Genomic DNA, 27,721 nt, shown 5'->3' with positions numbered 1-27,721 from the left:
TTATGGTGACTGGCTAAATAGGGAGCACCCTTTCATGCTGCCCGTATCTCCATGAGGGAGCAGGACCCTAGTCATTGGGGTCATGGACACCCTAAATAGCAACACAATGTAACACCTGCTTTCATTTTCTACATGAATTGAAATCAGAACACTACCCTGAAAAAATACTATAGGCATGCACTGTTGTATTGCAGAGTTTTACTTCTTTATAAATTAGTGGTTTTCAAGGAGGTGAATCTAATTTCACACTCCTACCCATGTACTAAATGGGCCAACTGGATTGAGATCAATTCACAATGCTGGCATCTCTATCAACATATGATGAATAAAATCCAATTTTAAAATATTTTATTTATTTATTCATGAAAGACAGAGAGAGGCACAGAGACACAGGCAGAGGGAGAAGCAGGCCCCATGCAGGGATCCCAACCTGGGACCTGATCCTGGATCTCCAGGATCATGCCCTGGGCTGAAGGTGGCGGTAAACCGCTGAGCCATCTGGGCTGCCCCCTTTTTTTTTTTTAGATTTTATTTATTTATTCATGAGAGATAGAAAGAGAGAGAGAGAGAGAGAGAAAATCCAATTTTAAAACATAAAAACTAAATATGATTATACTGTTCACTCTCATCTCCACCCCCCACCCAAATCAAACCATGGGTGACCAAGCAGTTTATTAACATTTATCATGGTAGAACCTAAAGAACCTGTGTTCATATCCACTTAGTGAGTTATACTTTGTCTGTTAAGTGCAATTGTGACCAAAGCTTTTATTTATTTATTTTATTTATTTATTTTTTTTAATCAGAATGCTTTTCAAACTACTAGCACTTTCTGGTGGCCCTTCTCACTCAAGTTCTACTGCCTGAAGTCTCAGGCATCCATTGTAGGTGATGAATGAATGTCTCTCCCCTGCATCCACTGTGGTACAAGTTATATGCACCAGCCTGGGGGGAATTGAGAAAACAGTCACTCAAATAATTTTCTGTAAGCCCAAACCTGTTTGAGAAAGGCGACAGGATATTTATGGGAAGTTAACATTTTTCAATTCGAGGAGATCATCCGAGTTCACTCTGCAGCAAACAGAATGCTCTAATGAACTAGGTGCACACATTAATCTGAGAATGGGAATCTCAATCTTTTCATCAGATTGCCAGTGGGTTGCTCTGTCCCATATGAAACACAAAGTATATGGAGTGTAGCCCCAGATAAATCATCAGGAAATCGATGTTGCCTCATATAAAGAAACGAATCAAATTGGCAAGTGTTTTGTGTTTTGCTGAATAAGGCTGACAATACTCAGTGGAAGTTGGGAATGTGAGAAGGACCTGGCTCAGCATTACCACGAGTAAGACACGACAGCAGGGTGTGCAGTTCGGAAAATTCTGCCACCTTCCAGCCATTCCCGCGCAGATCAATAGCCTCCCCCGTCAGTGTAGCAATCTGTGTGGGTGACAAATGGGGCGCACGTCCAAAAACAGCACATGCACTTACACAGGAAGTAAAACCCAGATACTTTTATTTACACTTTAGAAAGCAAACAGGCTGCCCACAAAGAATAGTTAGGAAACTCAGAGAGTTTTATTTTGTACTGTTAAAACACGTAGGTCATTGATTCATCTTTATAAATAATTTTTCTGGCAAGAGTAAACTTTTAACCTTCCATTCAAAAACTTCACAACTTCAAGTATTTGAAATGCACTTGAATTTCCCCTGCCTTTATTTTATACAGTACATTCTCATAGCAATTAGCTGACTCGTGAGGTTGAAGAATTTCTTTCAAAGAAAGTTCAAATCTTTACTAGGATAGAATGGGACAAATTAGCATTCTCTTGGTCGGTATTCATTTTAACAGGGCTATTTTTCTTTCATTTCTCCTTAAAGAAAATGGGGAGGGGGGGAATAGGCATACCTGTACAATTCAGATCAAAGCACAAAATATCATTTAAAAAATAAATACCTAAGGCATACTTGCCACACTTTAATTTCAATTTCCTCAGCTGTTTAAAAATTATCTCAAGTGTCGCTGCATTTCTACCTGCTTTCTTACCAGCAACCTCTGTGGCTCTCGCCTGGGCTGAATCTCTGCCTCTGGAGGGTAGCTGCTCATCGTCACTTGTCATGGAGCGTACAGTTTGCTATCCTGGGCTTCACAGGCAATTTCAGAAACTCAAATGACACTATATGGACTTGCTCTAAATCTTTTTTTAGTGCAGTTTGGCAAATATCCCAAATGAAATTCAACTCTAAGTTAAAAGTATCAAACAGAGATAAGTGCTAAGTGCGTCTGTGACTTTCTGGGCCGCCCAGAGGCTCTGGAGAGCCTGGGAATGGAAATCCTCGTTGCCGGGACTGAAGGGACGGTGGAGCCCCGCGGCTCCACCGCTGCAGAGCAGGTACCCACAGAAACGGCAACGCCCGCACAGGCGGCCCCGGTGGTGTTCTGCACCCACTTTGCCCCCCCGCCCCCCCCCCCCCAGCACGCCTCCGCGGTCTTGGCACTCTACCTCACCGTGTTAAGAACAGCAAGCATGGACACACAGAAGCCTTCTCTCCCGCGGCTCTTCCCCTCCCGCACTCCAGTGCCCCTCACTTCCAGGCTCCGTCTCCGTCTCCCTGCAGCCTGGAACGGCACTTTGGTTTTGGTTGCTAGAAAAGAGGTTATTGTAAGGCTGTCTGGAGAGACCAGCGCTAGATGGCCAAGTCGTTGGGTCTGGCCCGGCCGCCGCTGGCCCTGCTGGCCTTGCTCAATCGGCCCGCATCCGCCGGGGGCAGCGGCGGCGCGTGCGTCTCTGCTGGGGTGGTCACCGGCTGCTCCGCGTCGTCGGGAGTCACTGCCAGTTTGCTGTCCCCCAGGCTGCTGCGGCTCCCGGTCAGCAGCAGGCCGGGCTCGCCGCCGCCCGTCCCGTCGTCCGGCGGGAGCTGCCCGGTGCTGCCCGCGGGGCTCGGGGACGCAGAGGGGGCTGCTGCCCCGGAGGCCTTCCTGGCGGAGGTGTGCTGCTCGGCCTCCTGATTGGCCCAGTTCTGTTCCGTCATGAGCAGGTGCTGGTCCCTCGCGCGGGCCTCGGGCAGGGCTGCCGGGTGGAAGTCTGCGGCCAGTGGGGGCGCCCCGGGGTAGCCCGCGGCGGTGGCCTGTCCCGGGGAGGAGGCCGAGGGAGCGCTGAAGGGCGGGAACCCGATGGTGACCGCGGGCGCCTCGGAGAGCGAGGGGGGGCCCAGGGCGCTCCCGCCCCCGGGCTTTGTGGCCTCGGGGGAGTCTGCGCGCGGGTGGTTGGTCATTCCCTGCTTGAGCTTCTTCCAGCCCAGGTGGTAGATCTCCAGCATGTTGAGGAGCAGGGACACACAGGCCACCGCCAGCATGAAGATGATGAAGATGGTCTTCTCTGTGGGCCTGGAGATGAAGCAGTCCACCGTGTTGGGGCAGGGCCAGCGGTCGCAGCGGTACAGCGGCTTCAGCTCAAAGCCGTACAGAAAGTACTGCCCGGCGATGAAGCCCACTTCGAACAGCGTCTTAAAGATGATGTTGAACACGTAGGTCCGAAGCAGGGCTCCTGCGATGCGTACCCTGCCGCGGTCGTCGCGCAGCGGCCTGTCCTTCTGGCCGCCGGGCCCGCAGCGTGCGGCCGGGCCAGGGTGCGGGAGCTCGGCCCTCAGCAGCTCCTCCTCGCGCTCCTTCTTCTTCTCCTCCATGCGCACGATGTGCAGCACATGGCCCAGGTAGATGAGGGTGGGCGTGGACACAAAGATGATCTGCAGCACCCAGAAGCGGATGTGTGAGATGGGGAAGGCCCTGTCGTAGCACACGTTCTCGCAGCCGGGCTGCTGCGTGTTGCAAGTGAAGTCCGACTGCTCGTCCCCCCACACCTCCTCAGCGGCCGCGCCCAGCACCAGGATCCTGAAGATGAACAGCACTGTCAGCCAGACCTTGCCGATGACCGTGGAGTGCTCCTGCGCGTTCTCTAGTAGTCTCCCCAGGAAGCTCCAGTCGCCCATTGCTCCAGATTGCTAACCTGCAAGGGAATGGTGCTGGTTAACAGGAGGACACGCAGGGGGCCGGAGGGTCCACGCACCCCAGGGGGGCAGACCTCCGCGGAGGCGGGTGCTGGAAGAGGGGCTCCCTGGGTAGGGGTACAGCCACTTCCAAATGAGTGTGCCACTGAAGGTATGGGTGTGTGTGCGCGTGTGCATGCGTGTGCAGATGCACGTGTGTGTGCGTGTGCAGGTGCAAGGGTATGTGTGCCGGTGTCTTGCGTGTGCAGGGCTATGTGTGCGCATGTGCAGGTGTGTGTGCATTGCAGGGGTATGTGTGTGCGTGTGCAGGTGTAGGTGCAAGGGTGTGTGTGCAGGTGTCTGTGTGCAGGTGCAGGTGTGTGTGTGTGCAGGTGTGCATGTGTGTGCATGCAGGTGCAGGGGTATGTGTGCACGTGTGCAGGTGTGTGAGAGTGCAGGTGCAAGTGTGTGTGTGCGTGTGCAGGGGTGTGTGTGTGTGTGTGTGTGCAGGGGTGTGTGCGCTTGCAGGTGCAGGGGTGTGTGTGGGTGTGCAGGTGTGCATGCATGCGTGTGTCTCCAACATCGTGCTGGGCAGCGATAGAGACCGCAGTGCCAGCATAAAAACCAGCTATTACACCACACACGTGCTGGCACAAACGAGATGCCCAGGGCGACTCAGGCCCTCACTTCAGAGCTGGGGAAACTGGAGCTCCAAAGACAAAGGACTTCCCTGAGAGCCATAGAACGGCCCTGGCTTCCCACTACCCATCCCGCTCTCTGCCAGAGCACGGTCCAAGGGAGTGCTGGTGCTGTGGGGTACACAGCCTGCTCCGATTCCTAACCTCCGCCTTTTAGTCCATGTGACATTAGAGCAACTCTCCCTTATGCCACCCTCATAATTTCTACCACACACTAACCTACTATCTTTTCTGTTATTTGCTTTCTTTTTTACTTTGCAAATGTCTCATAAATGGTTAACTCGCTGCACGTCCCCAGGAGCCTGTGTGGCCACCTGTAAGATGGGACGACAGTCATCAGGTCAGTGCAGTGCATGGCCTCCTAGATGGAGGGGGGCTGGCAGGCCTCCTCTGTGAAAGCAGCAGTGTTCCCCAGATGCAGGGCACCAATGTTACAAGGCGTCCTCCCTGTCACTACTGCTCACGCAGGCCCGGAGCTTCGAACTAGAACCACAAAGAGCTCTGTTGTTCTGTCATTCTTCACACAAGGTAGCGGTCTAAGCTGTAAGTGCATGTAGGACCTCCAGCAACACTAAAGAATACTCTTCTTGTTTTGAATTTTAAAATATTTAAAAATACTAACTTTTATGAATTGGTTCAAAGGCAAATAACCAAAACAAAACTTTACTCACCATGATCTAAAGTAATAGACAAATGTTAACCCCCTCCTAGAATAAACTTCTGACCCTTTGCTTTGGTCATTTGAGGTCTTTTTTTTTTAGGTCTTTTTTTAAAAAAATATTTTATTTATTTATTCATGAGTGACAGAGAGAGAGGCAGAGACACAGGCCGAGGGAGAAGCAGACTCCATGCAAGGAGCCCGATGTGGGACTCGATCCCGGGACTCCAGGATCATGCCTGGGCCAAAGGCAGTGCTAAACCGCTGAGCCACCCGGGCTGCCCTTTTCTGAGGTCTTTAGAGAAATATTGCCATTCATGTATCCTACCAGCCTGCTTGTCCCATATTGTGCCTGGCACCTGTTCTTTTGGGCATGTTCTTAGGAAGTAAAATATTTTAATTTAGAAACTTAATTACTTTTTTTTTAATTTATTTTTTATTGGTGTTCTATTTACTAACATACAGAATAACCCCCAGTGCCCGTCACCCATTCACTCCCACCCGCCGCCCTCCTCCCCTTCTACCACCCCTAGTTCGTTTCCCAGAGTTAGCAGTCTTTACGTTCTGTCTCCCTTTCTGATATTTCCCACTCATTTTTTCTCCTTTCCCCTTTATTCCCTGTAGGGCAGGTCTATTTTTAACTCTTTGAGGAACCTCCACACAGTTTTCCAGAGTGGCTGCACCAGTTCACATTCCCACCAACAGTGCAGGAGTGTTCCCTTTTCTCCGCATCCTCTCGAAACTTAATTACTGAACATGAAACAATCCATTCCTTCATGAAGGATGTCAGGTGTCAGGGAACCATCCCAGGTTACATCCTGCTTCTCCTCAACCCCAGGCTGTCACAGGGTCCCTGCCTGGCATCTCTGCCCATAGCCCCTCCCTTCAATCTGCTGGAGATTTTCCTCTGGGGTGCAGGACAAAAGCCTTGCATAGTGTGTACCACCCAGTCCCTGATCCAACACTCTGGTGATACCAAGCTTCCTGTGGTCCCTGAACCTCTGCTGTTAGGCCTTTGCATGTGCTATTTCTTCAACTTAAAACCAGGGCCTGGCCTATTGACCTGTCACTTACTGCCACTCTCCCTTCAAGAGTGGCCAACTCAGGCTACCATGGGGGCCCTGTGTTTTCTCTTCCTCCTTATCACAGCCCTGGCTTAGTGGCTGTTGCTTCCTTTACATTCCAGGAGGTTCTTTCCATCCTCCCACAGCTCCTACCTTGCTAAGCTACAAACGGCATCCTCTCTCCTTGCTGTCCCTAGACAAGCACAGCCCTCTGAGTTTCTATAGAAAACCACCCTTAACCACCTTGACTGCTTGTGGACTTTCTCCTTAATTCTAGTTCTGAGGTTGGGGTTTGCACACACAGCTTTTCCTTCTGGATGTCTGTAGGCAGAACAGTGGGCAATGTGCATTTCTGGAAGTCTCTAAGAAAAGATCAGTGTGGGGAATGTCATACTTCTTTCTGCTACCTTCCCAGATGTGCAGGCACTTCTGCCTTGCTGAGTACAGCATAATGTGCCAGAAAGGAGTCAGTGCAAGTGCCTGGTAGGTTCTCCCCACAAGGCTGGTGGCACATAACACCTTAAGGGAAGCTCTGCTTGTCACAGAGCCCGGAAAGTGTGGCTGGCATTTCCCTGCAGGGCCAGGGAAGCCAAATGCTCCACAGTGACGGGGGTGTCGCCCACAGTAAAGAACTTCCCTGCCCCAAATGCCCATTGTGAACCTGTTGAGAAACATGAGGCTAGGTCTTAAACCTGTAAGTCTACTCCTGGGACATCATACCAAGGAAATAATCAGAGATTTTGATGAATGAATGAACATGGATATTTACTGTGAATTACTTAGAAAAAGGAATAATTGGAAGCAGAAGTGTCCACTAAAGGATGAGCAATTTAAATACATAACAGTGCCCAAGGCTGACATCAGGATCTGGCTTAACCCAGATCCCATTCCTGGTCTTTCTCTCCCTTGCTTACCTTTAATGTGACTGGGAAGAGAAATTTTTGCTTTCCTACCTCCTTTGGTTATATTAATGAGGTGTAAGAAGTTGGCTGGGGAACATCTGGGAAAGCTTTTAGTTTCCTAATAAAAAGGCAGATGGTACCTGTGCTGTCCCTTCCCCCTTCTTTCCATAGTGAGTATAGATGTGCTGCCCGGGGCTGGGCAGTCACCTTGCAAGCACATGTCAGTAAGTGTGAGGGAGGGATGTCTGGGTGGCTCGGTGGTTGAGCATCTGCCTTCGGCTCAGGACATGATCCCAGGGTTCTGGGATCGAGTCTCTCATCAGGCTCCCTGCGGGGAGTCTGCTTCTCCCTCTGCCTATGTCTCTGCTTCTCTCTGTGTGTCTCTCATGAATTAAATAAATAAATAAATAAATAAATAAATAAAGGAATGAATGAATAAATAAATGCATGCATGTATGTATGTATATATGTGAAGGGTGGTTGAGAAAGACCAAGGCACCTGTTGTGACAAGGTAGACCTGCTGCAGCAACACTGACAGCCACCTCCAGACTTATATGAAGGAAAAAACTCTATTTGTTCAAGTTAGGTTTTCTACTGCCTGCAGACAAAAGAATTCCTAACCTATACAGTCCCTTTTGATTCTTTTTTTTTTTCCTTTTGATTCTTTATAGAATAAATCCAGGCACAAATGAAAAGCTGTGGTTCATTCATAACTACTGAAATACAAGGTATTCATTAGATACAATTTTTACGATCATCAATGACATGAAGAGATACTTATTCTGTAATGATAAATGCCAAAAGCCTAATACGAAACTATAGTGTGATACCAGATATTTTACACACATTCATTCATGTAAAAGGAAGAACAAAAAAGATATCAAAATGCTAAGTGTTAACCATAGTGTTTCTAGAACTGGGTGATTTTTATTTCCTTTTCATATTTCTTTGCATTTTCTGTAACAATATCACATTTATCATTGTAAAGGATTCATGACCATTACTTTGTTTCAAAGTTCTAATTTTTTAAAAAGTCAGACGCCTTTTTCATTGTTCTTTCATTACGGTTTCTACTCCCTAGATCTCTTTCATCATGCCCCTGATAAGCACACAGAGGACAAATACAATACCTGTGACATGATTAGCCCAATGTCAGAGGAGAATGATCCTGGGATCTCTGAGACGCAACATGAACCCTGACACTGGTTATCACTGATGGCATAGAGCTTACACTGGATTCTCCTGCCATGGCAGTCTACCAATTTCTCCCAAAGCAAGGGCCAGGCTGTTTGTATCCTGTAACTCACTGCTGAGTCTTACTACTGCTCCACTATTTACTCTCATTTCACAGTTTGGGTTTTGTTTTGGAAACTGCATGAATGAATGAACAACAACAACAACAAAATTAACCAGAGGACCGGATACCTATGGGAAAGCTGGCACTAGGGGTCAGAGTCAGATGAAAATGGGAACCTCCAGATTTGAAGCAACATCCACCTGTCCTCATACTCATCAGTCTGCTCCAGACACCATGCAGACGTTCCTTTTTTTTTTTTTTCATGCAGATATTCTTAAGGTGTTTTACCAATATCACTTTTTAATCATATCCCTGATACCAATTCAGGGAGAAAATGACAGCAGAGGAGTGAAGCACACCCAGAACAGCAAAACTCTGCTGGCTAAGTACAAACAAATGACAACACCGGGGACCCCATGACCCACTGAGGGCTGGCCTCAAGTGAGACAAACATGGTGACTGGATGAGATATCCTTCTGCTTGAAAGAGGAAAATGGGTTTATTCTTATTGTCAAAATATCGGGCCATTTCATAACACTAGAGCAGCTCCTGGAAGTTCACACTATGAATGCTTACTTTGTAAGGTGCATGTGATCTAATCATAGAGCATCACAGCTACAGCACTGAGCACGTTTAGATAACAGATCCACCACGGTGGCAGTGGGATTCTCTAGTACTTGTATGTGGACATGGATTACCTCTGTGAGATGGTATTTTTATTTTTATCTCAGCAAAAACTTTGATTCTGACATTACTGCAGAACAAGATCTTCTGTTGCAGAGTTTATGCAGATGCTTCCATGTTCTCCTAATAGTTACACTTTCCCTTTCAAAGCTGTATGGTTTCCCCTTAGCCTTTAGGATATGTTGAGTGTCCCTTCATATCAATCGATGGCTATTCATTAGCAACAACCTTGTGCTCAACTCTGGGCCACGTGTTCTGTTGAATACAGTGAAGGTAAAAACACGGTCTCTATCTTGTCTACTTGTGGAGTCTACTTGTGGAGATAGGAAAATTGAGGAAAATGGGGAGCTCTGTAGGTACAGAGAGATTTTAGAGAAGAAGGATATTAATAACAGAACAAGGGATCCCTGGGTGGTGCAGCAGTTTGGCGCCTGCCTTTGGCCCAGGGGGCGATCCTGGAGACCCGGGATCAAATCCCACATCGGGCTCCCGGTGCCTGGAGCCTGCTTCTCCCTCTGCCTATGTCTCTGCCTCTGTGTGTGTGTGTGTGTGTGACTATCATAAATAAATAAAAAATTAAAAAAAAAAAAAACAGAACATGGAGCCAGGGAAAGCTAGCCAGGGAAGGGTGGCATTTGAGCTGGGTTTAGGAGAGGTGGGTTTGGGTAGGGGAAGAGGGACAGGAGTGCATTTCAAGGTCAGATCTGCATTCCCATGGCAGGGGGACTATGAATGACCCGGCATGGCCGGAACAGGGGCCCCATGTGCGAGCACTGGCTTTAAATGGCTGCTTCTGCACAGGAAAGCTAGACAGGCTGCACTGTGAACATAATAGGCGCTCAGCAAACACTGGTATGACAAATGAGTGAAAGGACATCGAGGGCCACTGAATCACTTGGAGAGCGGAAAGATGTGCTGAAAGTGCTGTTCAGGAAAGAAGGGGCCCCCTGACAGGGCCTCAGGAAGAGTGGTAATCTCCGAATGAATGCCGCAGCCAGGGCGGATGACAACAGGGCGAGTGGAAAAAGGAAGGACAGAAAAGGAGACACAGTCTGGAGACAAAAATAAAGCAGAATGTAGAGTCTGCCTAGAGTCAGAGAATGAAAGAGAGAGGCACGAATTAAAGACAAACCTCGTATTTCTGAGCCCAAGTGGGAAGATCAGGGGGGCCATGGGAAGAGAGAAACACTGTGGGGGGGGGGTTGGCTAACTGGGGCTGGAAGAAAAGATGATGATGGGTTTTGTGACCATCTGGATCAAAGGTAGTGGCAGAAGGTATGAGTGAGGCTGTCCAGGAGGAGGCAGGAGACAAGGAGCAAGGTGAGGCCGGGCAGAGGCCTGCAGTGCAGCTCCACCTCTCCTGAGCGCACAGCACACAGCACAGCAGGGAGGAGGGGCCTCATGGGTGAAGAGCTGTGGGAGGGGACGCACTGCCCTCGGTGTGTGGTCACCACTTTGACGAAGGGTGACCCTGTGGGTGAGAGCTTGAGGCCAAGTACTGACAGGCAGCAGTGACCCCTCGAAAGTGTTGGGGGGAGGATGTTCCTCCATGGGACCTGCTGAGGTCTGCCAGACAAATTCACGTTCTTTGGCTTGTATTTGTTTCCTTACCAAAATCATATCAGATAATGTCAAAATGGAACACCCTTTCTTCTCTATAGAATTGACTTCCACATTCAACTTTGCACCACCCAGATTGAACTTTTGCCTTGTTCTCTGGGATACCCAGGAGCCCTCGCGGCCCATTCGACCTGCTGGGAGGGCTGTCCCCATCTCAGAAGGCACACTCGGAGAGCGTCCGCGACACTGGAGATGGGGTAACACGGCCGTACGGAAGCCAGAGGAGGGCTTTGAAGAAGGGGGTGACTAACAGTGTCAGCATTCCTCGGTGTGTTCAAGACGGATGGACGGGAAGAAGAGGCCCTTTGATCTCACAACAAGGATGGCACTGCTCGTCCTCAAATGCCCAGGCCAGGGGGAGCCCTGGGACAGAAACAAAAGTGCAGACCAGTGGCTCGAGGCCGAACGGGGGAGCGAAGTGTTGACTTGGCTCGGGGAGCACTTGCTCAACAAGTCTAGAACTCAAAGGAAGGAGAGGTGCAAAACGGTTAAAAAGTGGGAGAATAAGGCCCAAAGGAGGTGCCTCCAGGACAGGGGTAGGGAAGGCTACGGACGGGAGCCGCGGGGACAGGGGGTGGAGGGACCGTGGGGCTGCCCCGCACCAGGGCACCAGGACGGCCCGGGGCAGAGCCCGGCTGAGAGGGCGGGAAGCGCGAGCTCCCTCCAAAGCGATGACAGGGCTCTTCTCAGCGGGGTCAAGCCAGAGGTCGGCCCCTCGGGCAGGGGCAGGACTGCAGCTCCTGAGAGGAAAGGGGGGGCAGAGAGGAGGAGAAGGGACTGGGCTCCGGTTCGGCGGCGCCCAGCCAGACGTGGCGTCTCTGTCCGTCGGAGTCGTGGCCCCTGAGCGGGGCCGAGCGGCAGCCGCTCCCCGTGAGGCCCTCGGCGGCGGCGGCCAGCGGAGGAGGGCGCCGGGCCGGGCCGCGGGCGGGAGAGAAACGCAGGCTGCGGGGGGCCGAGGGCTGCGGGCAGGCACCGGAAGGCACAGACCTGGGCTGCTCTGCTCGGGAGGACCGCCGGGAGCCGACAGGCCCGTGTGGGGCGGGGCGGGGGGGCGCAGATCAGAGCGGACCGTGCCGAGGACGCCGGCTCATACTCCACGTGAGATGAGAGTGCGCTGGACGGTTTGAGCAGAGGAGTCGTGTCCTCCGACTTACATCCTCATGAGCCCCTCTGGTTGTTGTGGAGAACAGGCGTGGGGTGGAAGGGGCAGTGGGCAAAGGTGAAAGCAGAGGGCTGGGGAGCAGGCTGCGCTATAATCCACAAAAGTGGCAGTGGTGACAAATGGCCGGGTCTGCGCAGACTCTGAAATAGGTCCAGCATGATGCGCTGACAGGTCAAGGGTTGGGGGAGAGGAGGAGGAGGAGAGGCCAAGGGAACAGAAGGAGGGGAACTGCCATTTACCAAGATGGGGAAAGTAGAGGAGGTAAAGGTTTGGAAAGGCATGGGAATCACGAGTTCTATTCTGAATATGTTAAGTTTGAGACACCTATTAGGCAAGCATGAAGGCTAGAGAGAAACATTTGGGAGTCATCATCAAACCCTGAGACTGGACTGAGATTATCTAAGGGCAGGGGAGAAGGACAAGGGGGCCGAAGACCAAGCCTTGGGGGCACTCCAGCATCTGCAGGTCAGTACAGAAGGAGAAACTTGCAAAAGAGTTGCTTATTAGGAAATGCAACTTTTAGTTAAGACTCAGATGGAATAAGGGATCCCTGGGTGGCGCAGCGGTTTGGCGCCTGCCTTTGGCCCAGGGCGCGATCCTGGAGACCCGGGATCGAATCCCACGTCGGGCTCCCGGTGCATGGAGCCTGCTTCTCCCTCTGCCTGTGTCTCTGCCTCTCTCTCTCTCTCTCTGTGACTATCATAAATAAATAAAAATTTAAAAAAAAAAAAAAAAAAGAAAAAGACTCAGATGGAATAACACTCAAAAGGTATCATTTGCATTCTACTTGATTCTCTTTTGTGACGATACTTTGACACTGAAAACACTGTTACTAGGTTTTTAAATTAGAGGTAGTATAACTTGGAGTGTGGGTAGGCAAATTAATTTTGTGTTAACTGTTTGTGATCGCCTGGAACATGGTTGAGTAGGATTTTGAGAGTCACATATAGGCTTAGCCAGAAAGAGTTCTATGTTCCTTTAGTGATGTCTGCTAGAGTTTGGTATAAGGCAGTGGTGGCCAAGATGCTTTTTGCCATCTCTGACTTGGCACAAATTTAAAAGAACATGGTAGACTGAGCTAGTCACAAATATGATACAATGAAAAAAGGCTTATCCAGCTATCTTTCCAGCACGTGGAAAGACTGTTTTCCATTAGCTTCTTTTATACCTTACTTGCCTTTTTCAAGCATTCACATTTAAGACAGTAGTTTCCAGATGCCATGGGACCTAGCCCATGTTATTATGTACCTACCACATTTTTTCCATAGTTCTGATCTGACTTTTTAAAAAGGAAACAGAATTCACAATAAATTCACCAAAAATAACAAGAGACTCCTTCTTCTTTTACTCTATAGCTTCAACTCCAACATTTAGCTTTGTCTCAGACTAAAAAGCAAGACGGGAACTAGGCTTTTAGAAGCTGGCTCAATGAAATTTACAACACAGGGCCATAGTGCCGCAGTGCCATGGCACTCATGGCACTGGGAAAAGTTCAACCACAAAGACAAGCACAAAGGAGGAAAATATTGAACCTCTGATGCTTCAGATAAAGTAACATGTGACATTGTTTACCATCTCCAGAAGAAAAGACTGATCACACCAACCAGCAGGACACCTAATGGCAAGAGTTCTAGATATACTTGATAACTGGTGGAACAAGTCCCCCAATTTTGTTCTTCATATTTGTCTAGGCAACTTTTGGCCTTTTATTTTTTCCAGATGAAATTTAGGTAGAGCTTGTCAAGTTCCATGAAAATCTGAGACTCAATTTTGATTGGAATTGCATGAAATTTATAGATGAATCAAATTTAGCTCTTTACAGTTAAAAATAGATCTGCCCTATGACCCAGCAATTGCACTGCTGGGGATTTACCCCAAAGATACAGATGCAATGAAACGCCGGGATACCTGTACCCCGGTGTTTATAGCAGCAATGTCCACAATAGCCAAACTGTGGAAGGAGCCTCAGTGTTCATCGAAAGATGACTGGATAAAGAAGATGTGGTTTATGTATACAATGGAATATTCCTCAGCCATTAGAAACGACAAATACCCACCATTTGCTTCGACGTGGATGGAACTGGAGGGTATTATGCTGAGTGAAATAAGTCAGTCGGAGAAGGACAAACACTATATGGTCTCATTCATTTGGGGAATATAAAAAATAGTGACAGGGAATAAAGGGGAAAGGAGAAAAAATGAGTGGGAAATATCAGAAAGGGAGACAGAACATGAGAGACTCCTAACTCTGGGAAACGAACTAGGGGTGGGGGAAGGGGCGGTGGGCGGGGGGTGGGGGTGTCTGGGTGACAGGCACTGAGGGGGGCACTTGACGGGATGAGCACTGGGTGTTATGCTATATGTTGGCAAATTGAACTCCAATAAAAAATAAATTTACAAAAAAAAATTTTAGCTCTTTACAATCTAGTTTCCCCCCGCCAATAGGCACAACTGATCCATTGATGTTGACTTTCTTCATGCCTTTCAATAGTGCTTTAGGATAATGTTCCTAAAGGTCTTAAACATCTTTTGTTAGATTTATTCCTAATTTATACTCATTCTAATTTTTTTGTTCCAAGTCGTTTTTTCATTATAACTTTTTATTGGTTACTGTTGGTACTTAGGAACATTGTTTTTATATATTGATCTTATATCCAGCAGCCTGTTAGAAAGCCTTAATAGTTCAATAGTTAGGAGATCCCTTTGGATTTTTTATGTAACACATAATCGAATCATCTGCTATTGAGGACATATTTGTTTCTTCCTCCTTGAGTTCTAATTCCTGTTATTTCTTTTTCTTGTCTTCCTGTACTGGCCAGGACTCTTAGCACCATGTGGAGATGGTGATATCTTTTCTCATTTTTGTCTTTAACATGAATGCTTCTCAAATTTTATCATTGAGCATGATGTTTCAACTTTTATCAGGCAAAGAAGTTTCCTTCCAATCTTTGTTAATGGTTGGTTGGCTTTTGTTTTCTAAAGCCAATACTTTTCTCCTGTTATTGTGATATTTATTTATTTATTTATTTATTTAAATAGAAGAATGTTTTATTTTATTTTTTAAAAGATTTTATTTATTTATTTATTCATGAGAGACACACAGAGAGAGGGAGAGACATAAGTAGAGGGAGAAGTAGGCTCCATTCAGGGAGCCCGATGTGGGACTCAATCCTGGGACTCCAGGATCATGCCCTGGGCCAAAGGCAGGCTTTAAACTGCTGAGCCACCCGGGCTGCCTTAAATTACTATTTCTTAAGTTAATTTTGATAGTTCATATCTTTTAGAAAATTTTCTATTTTACCTAAGTTTCAAATTTATTGGCAAAAAATTATTTATGGTATTTTCTTATGATTTTGAAATTATATGGTATTCATGATTAGAATCATTTGTTTGGTTCCAAATACTGTTTATTTGAGGCTTTTAAAATATTAGTCTTATTAGTAGTTTTTCTTTAACTAATGAACCAATTTTGACATGCTTGAAAAAGGATAAGAGTTCATTTTGTCATTTTTTCCAATGTTTTATCACCTATGCTATATTTATAGCATATTTATATATACAAATATATAAATCATATATATTTATAGTATACAGAATAAATCTACAAAAAATTCCTATAGATCTTTTAAGTTGATAATGTTGATTTTAGTATTTGCTAGTATTATTACAAAATATATATGTGTGTGTATATATAAATATATAATTTAAGGGTATCCTTTATCTTACTGTGAAATTGTTTATTATTGTACAGTTTCAGGGGAGTCCTTATTTTATTTTATTTTATTTTATTTTTTTTGTTTTTTTTTTTTGAGTCCTTATTTTAAATGAAAAAGTGCATGGTTTCTATTACTTAACTTTTCAGTAATCTCATGCTCTGGAAGGAGACATCATTCTACAGATCAACTGATCAATGAAATTATAAAACACCATTTTTCTAACCTCTTTATCAATAATTTTAAAGTACTGCTAGGAGTATATATAAATGTTTATTTATTTATTTGTTTATTGTCAGAGAACAAATCTCCAGAAACACGAAATAGTTTTTAAATTATACTTTATTTTTGTTTTAAGATTTTATTTTTCAAGTAATCTCTATACCCAACATGGGGCCTGAACTTACAATTCCAAGATCAAGAGTTGCATGTTCCGCTGACTGAATCAGCCAGGTGCACCTTATTCTTTTATTCTATTTGTTTATTAAATAAGAATGGATAGAAAACACCTGCCATCCATATGCTATTATCCCTCTCTTTTCTCTTTTATGTGGGAATTTTAATTGTTCTTTGAGGGGCTGGATCTTAAATTGTTTATAAATACTTGAAAAGTCATATGCTCTTAAGTCTTGGTTAAGGTAAATATGATTAACATTTTCATACCGAGTCAAAGGGGGAAAAAGTTTTTCTTTTGTTTTTGACATTCTGTAACTTATTTTTTTTTAAGATTTTATTCATTCATTCATTCATTCATTCATTCAAGACACAGAGAGAGAGAGGCAGAGACACAGGCAGAGGAAGAAGCAGGCTCCACGCAAGGAGCCTCATGCAGGACTCAAACCCGGGAATCCAGGATCACACCCTGAGCCAGAGGCAGGCGCTCAACTGCTGAGCCACTCAGGCGTCACTGACATTCTGTAACTTAAAAAGCTGAATGAGAGCTAATTTTAAGTTGAAAGCAACTTAAACAACTGTATTAAAGAACAAATGTATTCAATTTTTATATTTAAGAACGACAAAAGTAAAAATAAACTTTACTTTTTAACCACAGTATTTCTTCTTGAAATACTCAAATAAAATAAATATTCCTACCAGAAATCAGTATTAAGTCACCATTTCCACAATTAGAGTTCTAATATTAAGCTAGAAAATTAACAGCTGGTTGAGCTTCAGTTCAATTGACAGAAAAATGTAAATAGTCTGGAGCATAATTAGAAACATGACTGTCTTCCACTACTATTCATGCCATACTGGGCTTCCTCTTTAAACCCTCCAAATGTTTTCCCTGTTCCATTACCCTGAGGAGTCCTCCGGTTTCTCCTACCAATTATTAAATGGCATTAAAAGTTTTTAAAATAACTGCTGTGAAAGACCTAAGGATACCACTTGAAGTTTTCATTTAAACATTTGACTTACACATTTTAGTGTAATTTAGCATTAATTTTAATGTACTTGAGCATTAGTCCCTAAACTTTTAATGAATAATGAAAAAAAGTCACTTCCCTTGAAGTAAAACTGAATTTACCAATACTTCCTGAAGGGTGGCTTGGGGTAAGGGTAAATAAAGAAAATTATAGGGATGCTTTAGTGTATTACTGCTCCCAACAGGATCTCGTCCTGTCTAAAGCACAGATCAGGCCTTCTGAAGAGTATACCAAGCACTGACTTCACACAGTCTGGTCAGTTAAAAGTAATTTCCCTCTATAAATCTAAATTACATCCTTCAGGAATCTGGTTCATCCAGGGAGGAAATATGGAATCACAGGGCTAGAAGAACCTCAGAAGTGGTCTAGTTTATCCTCTTTATTTTACAGATTGGGGTATGGAGGCCCCGACTGGACACTGTGATTTGCCGAAGGCTACACAGCCCACAATGCTGAAACCAGCACGAAAACTCCTGACTTTTGACTCGGTCAGTCATACCTTACCCTTCCGCGTGACTTCACCGGATTATGCACCAGGCAGATTGTTCAGATTACAACAGCTGCCCTTTTAGTTATATCGCTCGATCACACTCTAAAACGTATGTTTAGAAACATGGGTTAGAGTCCAAAGTGGCTAAAATTATTAAATATTATTGACATGCTAAGAACGGTCCTGTTACTCCACCATATAAATTGGAATTGTCATTTTAAAGCAAATTCAGATATTATCTTTACTCTTGCTTTAGTGAACAAAACCTCACAGCCCGAAAATTGTGATATTTTATTTTTCCGTCTATATTACTGACACAGATTACATCTGTCAAAATGGTTTCTATTTTTGTAATAATTTCTATAGTATAAATATAATTTCACTTCTAATTCAAACCCACTTTTATGAGTGTACAACATAGAAATCTCTTCTGTATTCTAGAATAAAAGATTAATTTTAAAGCTAATAAGAAATGGAGTTTTGTGAATAAAATAAGCATTAATTCCTGGAGATAATCAGGTGGTCTGAACAAAAAAATTAAGTGATTTTTGCATTTAGTATCATTAGTTTGTTAACAGTAAATAAAGCAAACCACTAATTCTTCAAATTAAAGGAGATGTGAGAGTGCAGAAGCTGTTCACATCAACCATTATGAAGTCATACTTTTGAAGACCAGAGATTTTTAAAAAGCAGTAGAGTACTAACTTAGTTATCATGATGAAGAATTTTCCAACACTGTAAAAATGAAAATTAAGATTAAACTTTATCATTATTTTATTCCCTTTATGCCCTTTATGCATTATATTGAAATGGCAAAAGCATACTGTTTTTAGAGACACATGTATATTGTTAATTATCACATATATTGGATTTTTTTTCCTCTCTTCAATTTAATAAATATTTATCAAACACCTATTTTGTGTGTGGCACTATTAATTAAGATATGGTCTTACTCTCAGGAGGTTCATTCACATTCTGTGGGTGAGACAGACTTGTAAAAAAACTAATCAAAATATAATACGGCAAGTGTTACATAGTACTGGTAATGGCCACAACACAGTGGAGTGGAGAGACAAGGACACTGTATGTTAATCATGAGTTTGGCTGAGTTTCTTAATATAGAGATCCTGGGAATCATGCTATCTATACAGGGTGAAATACTTCTCAAGGGCCTGTCCACTGTCTGGAATGTTCTGATATTTTAGTATGGTACAAAAACTATGTTTATTCATGCATTTATGTGTGATACTGAGGTAAAATCCTAAAAATTTATATATCCTATTTGTTCTGTTAGGTGCATGTTCACGTAATGGTAACACTCGAAAGACTAATATTATTTAAATTCTTTGCATATATGAGGCTTTATAAAATGTCTGTGATACACGTAATTTTAAGGCTCAAATGTGTAGTGTAAAAGTTATTTTTGTTAAGAAAATGAACACAACTTGAAATGTAAGTAATATTCAAGGAAACTGTGTCAAAATTCTTTTTCTTATTTACGAACAATGACATTGTGTTACATTTCATTATCTTAAGATGGTGTTAAGCCATTAATAACATTCACTGGCTAACATAAATAGCATTGTTTAGTTTGTTATAGTAGTAAAGTTTTTGTGAATTACTTTACACTACAGGGACACGTGCATTGTCCTTATGAGATGCTAATCTCAACATGAATCAAACTGCTGAACTAGTGGAATATGTGCCAAATTAGCTGTTGTTTACTTAGAACACACTGACTCTTGGAAAATAAATCTCTCCCCTTTCCTCTTTAATCTTTTAATGTTTGTTTTGCAATACATTTCACAGCACATTGATGGTCAGTGAAGTGATGCACACATCATAAACCATCAATTTGAATTCTTGAGTCCTATAAACTAAAGCATAATTCACGTCTCGGATGTTTGCATAGCACCACTTTTAGGTGACAAATTTTGGCGATATCTTGGCAAAAACCAGAGAACTCCACTTGTCCCTAATGTCCTAGTCATACACATTCGTGAACCGAGGGCTCTGCAGACTGGGATGAAGTCTGCTCACTACAGTGCAGAGTAGACGGCAAGGCAAATGCACCCGCATCGCTGCAATTTACTGTCAGAACAGCCCCTGAAAGAAGGGACTACTGTGGAATGCAGATAAGTGTTTTTCCACTCTTCTGTAAATTCTTTATACTTAAACATACTGTAACAAGCACATGGGTCAAGAAATTAGATCGTGGTACTTATAACTAAAACATTTCTTAAAAAAAAAAAAAAACACCTTCCAAAAAGTTTCTTAAAAGAAGTAAGCGAGCCAACATTGTTCCTAAAAGACACCCACAGCTCTGCAGAAAGCGTGGCGATGCGAGACGCCAGCAGACAGCTGGACTCCGTTCCCTGTGGCCGTGGTGTCTGTCGAGAGTAGTCAAGTATTTAAACAGTCCTCAGACCCCTCGGACCTGCCGTCCGGAGCCACTCCCGCTCCCCACCCGAAGGGAGAGCCCGACAGCAGGCATCTCCACCCCGCGGTCCCCAGGGGAGGCCGTTACAGGCCGAGCCCCCGCGCTCGGCAGAGGCCCCGGGAGCGAAGCAGCCGCGGTTATTCCCCAAGTTCCCCGGCAGTTGCCCGTGTCCGGCCCTCCAGCCCTGCCGCTCCCACCTCTTCCCAAGAATTCCCGAAAGAATTCCGGGAGGCCGGGAGCCGCCGGCGCGCCGCGGGGCTGGGGCCGCCTCGCTCCGCCCGAGCCCGTCCTCCGTGCGGGGACCCGGCGCCCGCCCCTCCGCCCCGGGGCTGCCCCGGCCGCCGGCGCCTGGGCCCCGGGGCGCCCGGCCCCGCGCTTACCCCGCTCTGCCGCGGCGGCGACCCGGGTGCGCTCCTCGTCGAGCAGGGCTCCCGGCCGCTCTCAAAAGGAGACTTTGTCCTACACGTGCGGTGCAACTTAACGCGTGCGCCCCGCGCACGGGCCCAGCCTCCCCGCCCCGGCGGCCATCCCCTGGCCCCAGTGCGCCCCGCGCTCGGCGCCCCCAAGCCGCAGCCCCGGCCGCCGCGCCACGCCCCCGCCGCCTCCACCTCCTCCTGGGGGCCGCGCGGGGGCGGTGCCAGGGAGCCGCGCAGGGCCCCCGCCCCGCACCCGCCTCTCGTTCCCGTCCCGCGCACCCACCTGCAGCCCGCCCCACCCCGCACCCGCAGTCCGCATCCCGTCCCGCCCGGCTGCACCTGCAGCCACAGCACGCACGCCGTCACAGCGCGCCCGCACCCCTCACCCCGCAGCCGCGCCCGCATCCCCACCCGCGCCCCAACCACGGGAGCGCCCTCCATCTCGGGATGCCGAGCTTGGGGCTCTTTCCCGCCGCCGGGCCTCCGCGGGCCTAGCGTCTGCTCTCCACTGGAGGGGTGCGGCGAGGCGGGCGACGGGCCGGCGGGGCGAGCGCAGGGCGCACAGGTGCACGGGTTCCACCCCGCCCCCGGGGGCGCCCCTCGTGTGCACGTGCACCCGGCCTCGCGGGGCCGCGCCTGGCTCTGGGGGTGCTACCGAGCTGGGGGCGCGGGCGTTGGGGCGCCTCGGCCCCGCCCGAGGTCCGCGGTCCGTCGGGGGACGCGATCCTAGACTGACGGCGCGGGCCAGGGGCCGCTGAGCCGGCGGCTCCCAGGAAAGGGGCCAGTCGACGCGAGCAAGAGCCTGGGCCGCAGCGCGGATGCTGTCGAGGGCCGGGCCGGTGCGGAGGCGGGAGCGCGTCCTGGGAAGGGAGCCGAGGAGCTATAAATAGTAGCCTTGAGCCTGGTTCCCGTCAAACACACTTAATTTAGCCGGCGGTCACAGGGATGCTTTTTTTTTTTTTTTTTTTTTTTCTTTTAAGAACTTGTTCCAGTGCACTTGAGACTTGGCCCTGCCTGAGGTGACAGGGAAGGACACGTGTTCCCGCAGGTCACTCATTCTCACTGGTGCTAGTGACCAGATGCTAGGGCAAGGCCTAGCCTGCTTGCCCAGATTGGGGTGAAGACTTTAACTTCTTCCCTCCGCAGGGTTGGTATTGCACACGCTTGAAAGAAAAGCCAACTACAGAACGCCCCTGAGCAAGAGAGGAATCCCCTCCCTGTCTGTTACTGTCTCAGCGCGGTTTAGGGGGACCCTGCATTCCCTCCGTGCGCCTCACGGTTTGCTTTTGCATCCCCAGGGTTAAGCACGGGGCCTAGCCTGGACAGGATATTTAATAAATATTAGTTGACTGAATTTTGTTTGTCATTCTAGAAGCTAAAAATGATCCCAGAATTCCCTTTATGATTGATGGATTTATTGCAAGAATGTGGCAAAATCAGAGCCTCTGAATGTTTTCAAATTTCCATGGAACAGCTTCCATTGGCCACCTTTGTTGGAGTTTAGATCTGTTCTGATTAGCAATCTTCTTACCCTAGAGAATTTACTTACTCAGTTGTGATCTGAACTTAAGGTTATCTCAGGGATAAAAGAAAACTAAGCTTCTGAAGGTACATCTAAACTATCTCCTTCCTTGTAGAACCTGAAGGTGTATGTAATGTATGTAGTAGGTATAGTTGGTGGTGGTCATGTAGACTTAGTTTTTTTTTTTAAACTGAGAAATATTGTTCTATAAGGTCTTATGTTTTTCTCTATTTTAATTATTTTAAAAGATGTATTTATTCATGTTTAGAGAGAGAGAGAGAAAGAGAGAGAGCACCAGTGTGACCAGGTGGAGGGTCAGAGGGAGAAGGAGAGAATGTCAAGCAAACTCCTCTGAGTCTGAGTGCAGAGCCCTCTGCTGGGCTGGATCCCATCACCAGAGACCATGACCTGAGCAGTATCTGAGTCAGAAGCCTAACAAATGAACCACCCAGGCTCCCCTTTATTTTTAATTGAACTATAGTTAACATGCAATATTAATATTAACTTCAAGTATATAACAGTGATTTGACAATTATATACATTATGAAATGGTCATAGCAATAAATGTAGTTACCACCTGTTACCATACAAAGTTATCACAGTATCCTTGATTCTAATACATTATCTTTACCTTTCCTCCCTGTGACTGGTTCATTTTGTACCTGGAAGTTTATAAGTAAAAACCAGTCACAAAAAAGACAAATACTCTATTATTCTACTTATGTCAGGTACCTAGAGTAGTCAAAATCATAGAGACAGAGAGGTAAATTGGTGGTTGCCAGGGGATGAGGGAAGAGAGAATGGGGAATTTGTGTTTAGTGGGAACAGAATTTCAGTTTGAGAAGATGAGAAAGTTCTGCAGACGGATGGTGGTGGTGGTTGCAGAACATCGTGAATGTACTTATTACCACAGAACTGTACGATTAAAAATGGTTAACATTGCAAATTTTATGTTACATATATTTTACTACAATAAAAACATTAGAAATGATATTGTGTAAAGAGTAGCAGAATTAAAATGGTGATTTCTTACTACACCTGTCACATTGTATATTTTCTAGACAACTAAGAACTTAATTATATGATTTACTTTTTATTTGTAAAGATTGCTTCTCATTTAGTTTCAAGAAAGATTGTGTTTAGGATAATTTCAGGAGGGAATGTCCATGTGTATGTACATACATACATATGCCAAATTGATTAAAGCTGAATTCTCATTTGACAGGTCCCATTTCCACACACTAGTAACATTTCTAGCGAAAAAAATGTACAGTGAAGAGAGACTTGCCTGCGTGGTTGCTCTCTGAGCTAGGAACGCCTCACACATGGGTGTTGGAGAGGCACCACCTGGCCCTCTTTCTCTTCCACCAGCCACTCAGATGTGCTTGCTTTGGGTGCCCCCTGGTAGTCAGGGCAGGAATTGCTTTGTGGGGCCTGAGCTGGATCTGCATAAATCTTTGTGCTTTGTACATGTTAATGAAAGTCCAACAAATATTTGTTGAATATTTATGTCCTTCTTAGAAGTGGCAACCCAAAGTAAGACAGTTATCATGTCTGTGATTATGTGAGAGTAGAATTTAATAGTGCTTTTCTTTAAGCACCCAGGTGTGAGATGGATAAAAAAACTGTAATTTGACTTTTTTCTTTTGGTTTAAAATTACTAGTGTAGGCAGTATTGTTCATTATCTACTTATACTAATTGGCAGTGCATAGTATTTTACTTACTTTGTTAAATATGCATATATTTTATAATATTTCTTTAAAGATGTTATTTTTTCATGAGAGACACACAGAGAGAGGCAGAGACATAGAGGGAGAAGCAAGCTCCTGCAGGGAGCCCAAAGCGGGACTCCATCCCTGGACCGGGATCACACCCTGAGCCAAAGGCAGATATTCAACTGCTGAGCTACCCAGGCATCCCCTCTTTTATAGTATTTTTGTAAATTAATTCAATTACTATTTATTAAACTTCTGTCCATACGAGACCATAGACTGGATGTTGAGGGAGATGATAATTTTCTCCACCCAAAGAACTTATTGTGCTGAGCTCTATGCTAGTCTCTGTCCACTGGAGGAATTTACCATCTGTTCTGAATTACAAAGTATTAACTCACGAATAAACACTGGAGACATCTTTACTTCATATTAAGGCAGTGGTAGTAAATAAAAAAGCATAATAATTTAAATAACTTCTGGCACAATTGTAAATGTGTACACATTTCTTAAGAGATGTAATCAGATACATGGTGGAGGGAACTTAAGTGTCCTTTGGGCAGTTAGGACTCCGTTTTGTTGGGAAAGCCTACATCTGTGTAAGTCTCTGCCAAATTTCTTAACCACAGAGTTTAATTCCTTGATTTTAGCGCACTTTTTTTTTTCTGAAAGCTGCCCTACCTTGATTAAGTCAAAAGTTTACAGCCAGTGTCACATATTTAAATTCTGCCCCGGACCGGTAGTTTTTCAAGGGCACTTAGGAGGCCACTGCCTGCAAAAACATTATTATCAATCAGCTTGGAGCCCTCTCCACTGTTCCCCAAACACTATGGGGCTACCTGGGAAGTTACAATGTCTGTATTTACTACATAGCATTATGGTTGGTATTTTAATACTTCTTGAGGATTTCTTAAAACAGAGCCAAAATCTTAGCGATTCACAATATATGGGACTAGTGTCTTGAATAAACTCTCATCTTAAGGTTTTCAAACAAGTGTGAAGAATCATAGTATTGATCTTTTCCTGCCTTTGGCTTCCACATTCCCCACCTCTCTGCTCTGCAGACCCCAGCTCAGCTGGTCTGTCTCATTAACTTCCCGCTGCACGACTGAAGTTGGGGATGGGGTGGGGGGAGAGTCTAGAACTTGCCTTCCTGATAATAGTTTAGAAATCTATAGTTCCCATCCCTGGTGAGTATTCCTAGCACAGGTTACACTGGAAAAAGGAGGGGATATATAATGGAGATTCTGCTTCTGAATTTAGCACTAGACCTGTTTCAGGTCATGAAGTGTCAGCTCTCATGATTCCCCATCAAATCAGATGGCCCAACTTAATGATCCAATAATCTTGCGCTGTTTCACTAGGGGATAGTTCGTCAGTTTCCTAAGCATTTGTTTTCTTTTTTAATTCTTGTAAGAGTATGAGAATCTGTGGATAATTTCTCTTTTAAAAAATATTTTATTTATTTATTTGAGAGAGAGAGAGAGAGAGAGAGAGCAAGCATGAGTGGGGAGGGGAGTGGGGAATGGCAGAGGGAGAGGGAGGAGCAGGCTCCCCACTGAGCAGGGGATCTCAGGTCTTTGGGATCATGACCTGAGCTGAAGGCAGACGTCTATAAACAACTGAGCCACCTAGGTGCTCCAACATAACACGCATTTTAAAGAATCTTTTTTATTTCTTGCAGAGAGTTAAATCTAATAATTTGAGATTCCATCTTCTGTGGGAGTTTGCTTTGTAATCACAATAACAATAAGGCAAATAAATTGGACTTGATTACTAATCTTATTACTGCAGCATACAATTTCATGAATGCTTTAAGAAATTCATTATTCTTACACAAGTGATTATATCCAACTAATAGAAACATCTGAGAATATATTAATTAAATCCTCTTGGTGAAATTTATGTGTTGTATGCAGGAATTTTAGATTAATTTGCTGGAAAGTTCATTTGTAGCTCTTTCTTTTCTTCTGTTGCATATTTTCTATGTATCTATAATTGCTTGCTTGGCTAGTCAGGATGAAATAGAGCTGGACAAACCATGCTGGAAAAAATGCCCCAAAAAGGCAAAAGAAAGAACATGTGGTGGAGGAATGGTGGATGAGCATTAGGGCAGTTGTGCACAAATGTGCATGGAGAAGGAACTAGAAAAAGAAGAACTAAACCCAAGGCTATCACAGGGAAGGAAATAAAGATTAGGGGAGAGATAAGTGAAATATAAAATAGAAAAACAATGGGAAAATCAATGAAACCAAAAATTGAATGTTTGGAAGGATCAATAAAATGATAAACCTTTTGCTACCCCGAATAAGAAAAAAGAGAGAAGACTAAAGTTACTAAAATAAGAAATGAAAGTGGAGGCTTTACTACAAAATCAACAGAAATAAAAGAGATTTTGAGAGAGGACGAACAATGTATGCCAATGAATTGGATAACCTAGGTGAGATGGACAAATTCCTAGAAACACAAAACCTCCTAAAACTAAATCATGAAGAAAGAAAATATGAATAAATCTATACATTAAAGAGCTTGAAACAGTAATCAAAATCTAAAAAAAAAAAAAAAAAAAAAAAAAAAGCCCTGCACCCAATGGGTTCTCTGGTGAATTCTACCAAACATTTATTTTATTATTTTTTAAGGATTTAATTAATTAATTAATTAATTAGAGAGAGGGAGAGATACACAGAGAGAGAGATTGAGCCAGGGTTGTGGTGGGAGGAGGTGCAGAGGGAGAGGGAGAAGGAGATTCCTTGCTTAGCAGGAAGCCTGACATGGGGCTCAATCCTAGGACCCTGCTATCATAACCTGAGTGGAGGTAGATGCTAACAAACTGAGCCACCCAGGTGCTCCTCTACCAAACATTTAAAGATGAGCTAGTAGCAATCTTTCTCAAACTTTTCCAAAAAATTGAAGAGAAGGAAACTCATTCTATAAGGCCAACATTATTCTCATACCAAAGTCAGGCAAAGACTCTAAAAGAAAGGAAAACCATAGATCAGTATTTCTTATGAACATAGATGCAAAAATCCTCAACAAAATACTAATAGACAGAACTCAGCAGCATATTAAAAGGATTTTATAGCCTTGACCAAGTGGGATTGATTCTGGGAATGCAAGGATGGTTCAACATATGCAAGTCAATCAGTGCAATGCACCACATCAAAGAGTGAAGGGAAAAAAAAACATATGATCATCTTAGAAAAATCGCTTGACAAATTCAACACCTTTTCATGATAAAATCATTCAGCAAGCTAGGAATATGAAGAAGCTGCCTCAACATAGTAAAAGTCATATATGAAAAACCAACAACAAACATCATACTCAATGTTGAAAGACTGAAAGCATTTCCTCCAGGATCAGGAACAAGGCAAGGATACCCACCTTCACCACTTTTGCTCAATATAGTACTGAAAAATCAGGCCAGAGCAATTAGGAAAGAAAAGGAAACAAAAGGTATTCAAATTGTAAAGGAAGAAGTAAAGTCATCTGTTTGTTTTCTCTCTTATGAGAGAATCCCAAGGATTCTACACACTCTCACACACACATGAGCTATTAGAACTAGTAAATGAATTCAGCAAAATAGCAGGACACAAACTCAATACACAATAACAGTTCCTTTTCTATACACTATGAACAATCTGAGAAGAAAATTACAAAAACAATTTAATATACAGTAGCATCAAAAAGAATAAAATAGTTAAGAACTAACCAAGGAAGTGAAAGACTTGTACAATGAAAAGTAGAAAACATTGCTAAAGGCTATTAAAGAGGATAAAAAATATGTGAACACATCACATGTTTAGGGGTTGGAAAACAATATTATTAAAATGTTGATGCTACCCAAAGCAATTTGTAGGTTCACTGGAATCCCTATAAAAAACTCAATGACATTTTTCAAAAATAGAAAAGCACATCCTGAAATTCACATG

At 44.7% G+C, this 27,721-nt stretch overlaps 1 protein-coding gene across 1 annotated transcript; it reads right to left on the bottom strand.

Annotated features, from left to right (window-relative positions):
- Positions 1 to 511: 511 nt before the first annotated feature.
- Positions 512 to 20,704, bottom strand: GJA3 (gap junction protein alpha 3). Its single transcript, XM_077869649.1, has 2 exons — positions 20,522 to 20,704; positions 512 to 4,008 (listed from the first exon to the last, which is right to left on the bottom strand). Exon 2 carries the CDS (start codon positions 3,989 to 3,991, stop codon positions 2,690 to 2,692), a length of 1,302 nt encoding a protein of 433 aa, XP_077725775.1. The 5' UTR covers positions 3,992 to 4,008; positions 20,522 to 20,704; the 3' UTR covers positions 512 to 2,689.
- Between the last annotated feature and the right edge of the window lie 7,017 nt (positions 20,705 to 27,721).

Source organism: Canis aureus, chromosome 24 (assembly GCF_053574225.1).
Source record: "Canis aureus isolate CA01 chromosome 24, VMU_Caureus_v.1.0, whole genome shotgun sequence".
Lineage (NCBI taxonomy): Eukaryota > Metazoa > Chordata > Mammalia > Carnivora > Canidae > Canis > Canis aureus.
This window is presented reverse-complemented; position numbering and strand designations above follow the sequence as displayed.

Bases quoted from the DNA above. Each gene is read 5' to 3' on its own strand.
- GJA3 (XM_077869649.1), bottom strand. From the start codon at position 3,991: ATGGGCGACTGGAGCTTCCTGGGGAGACTACTAGAGAACGCGCAGGAG.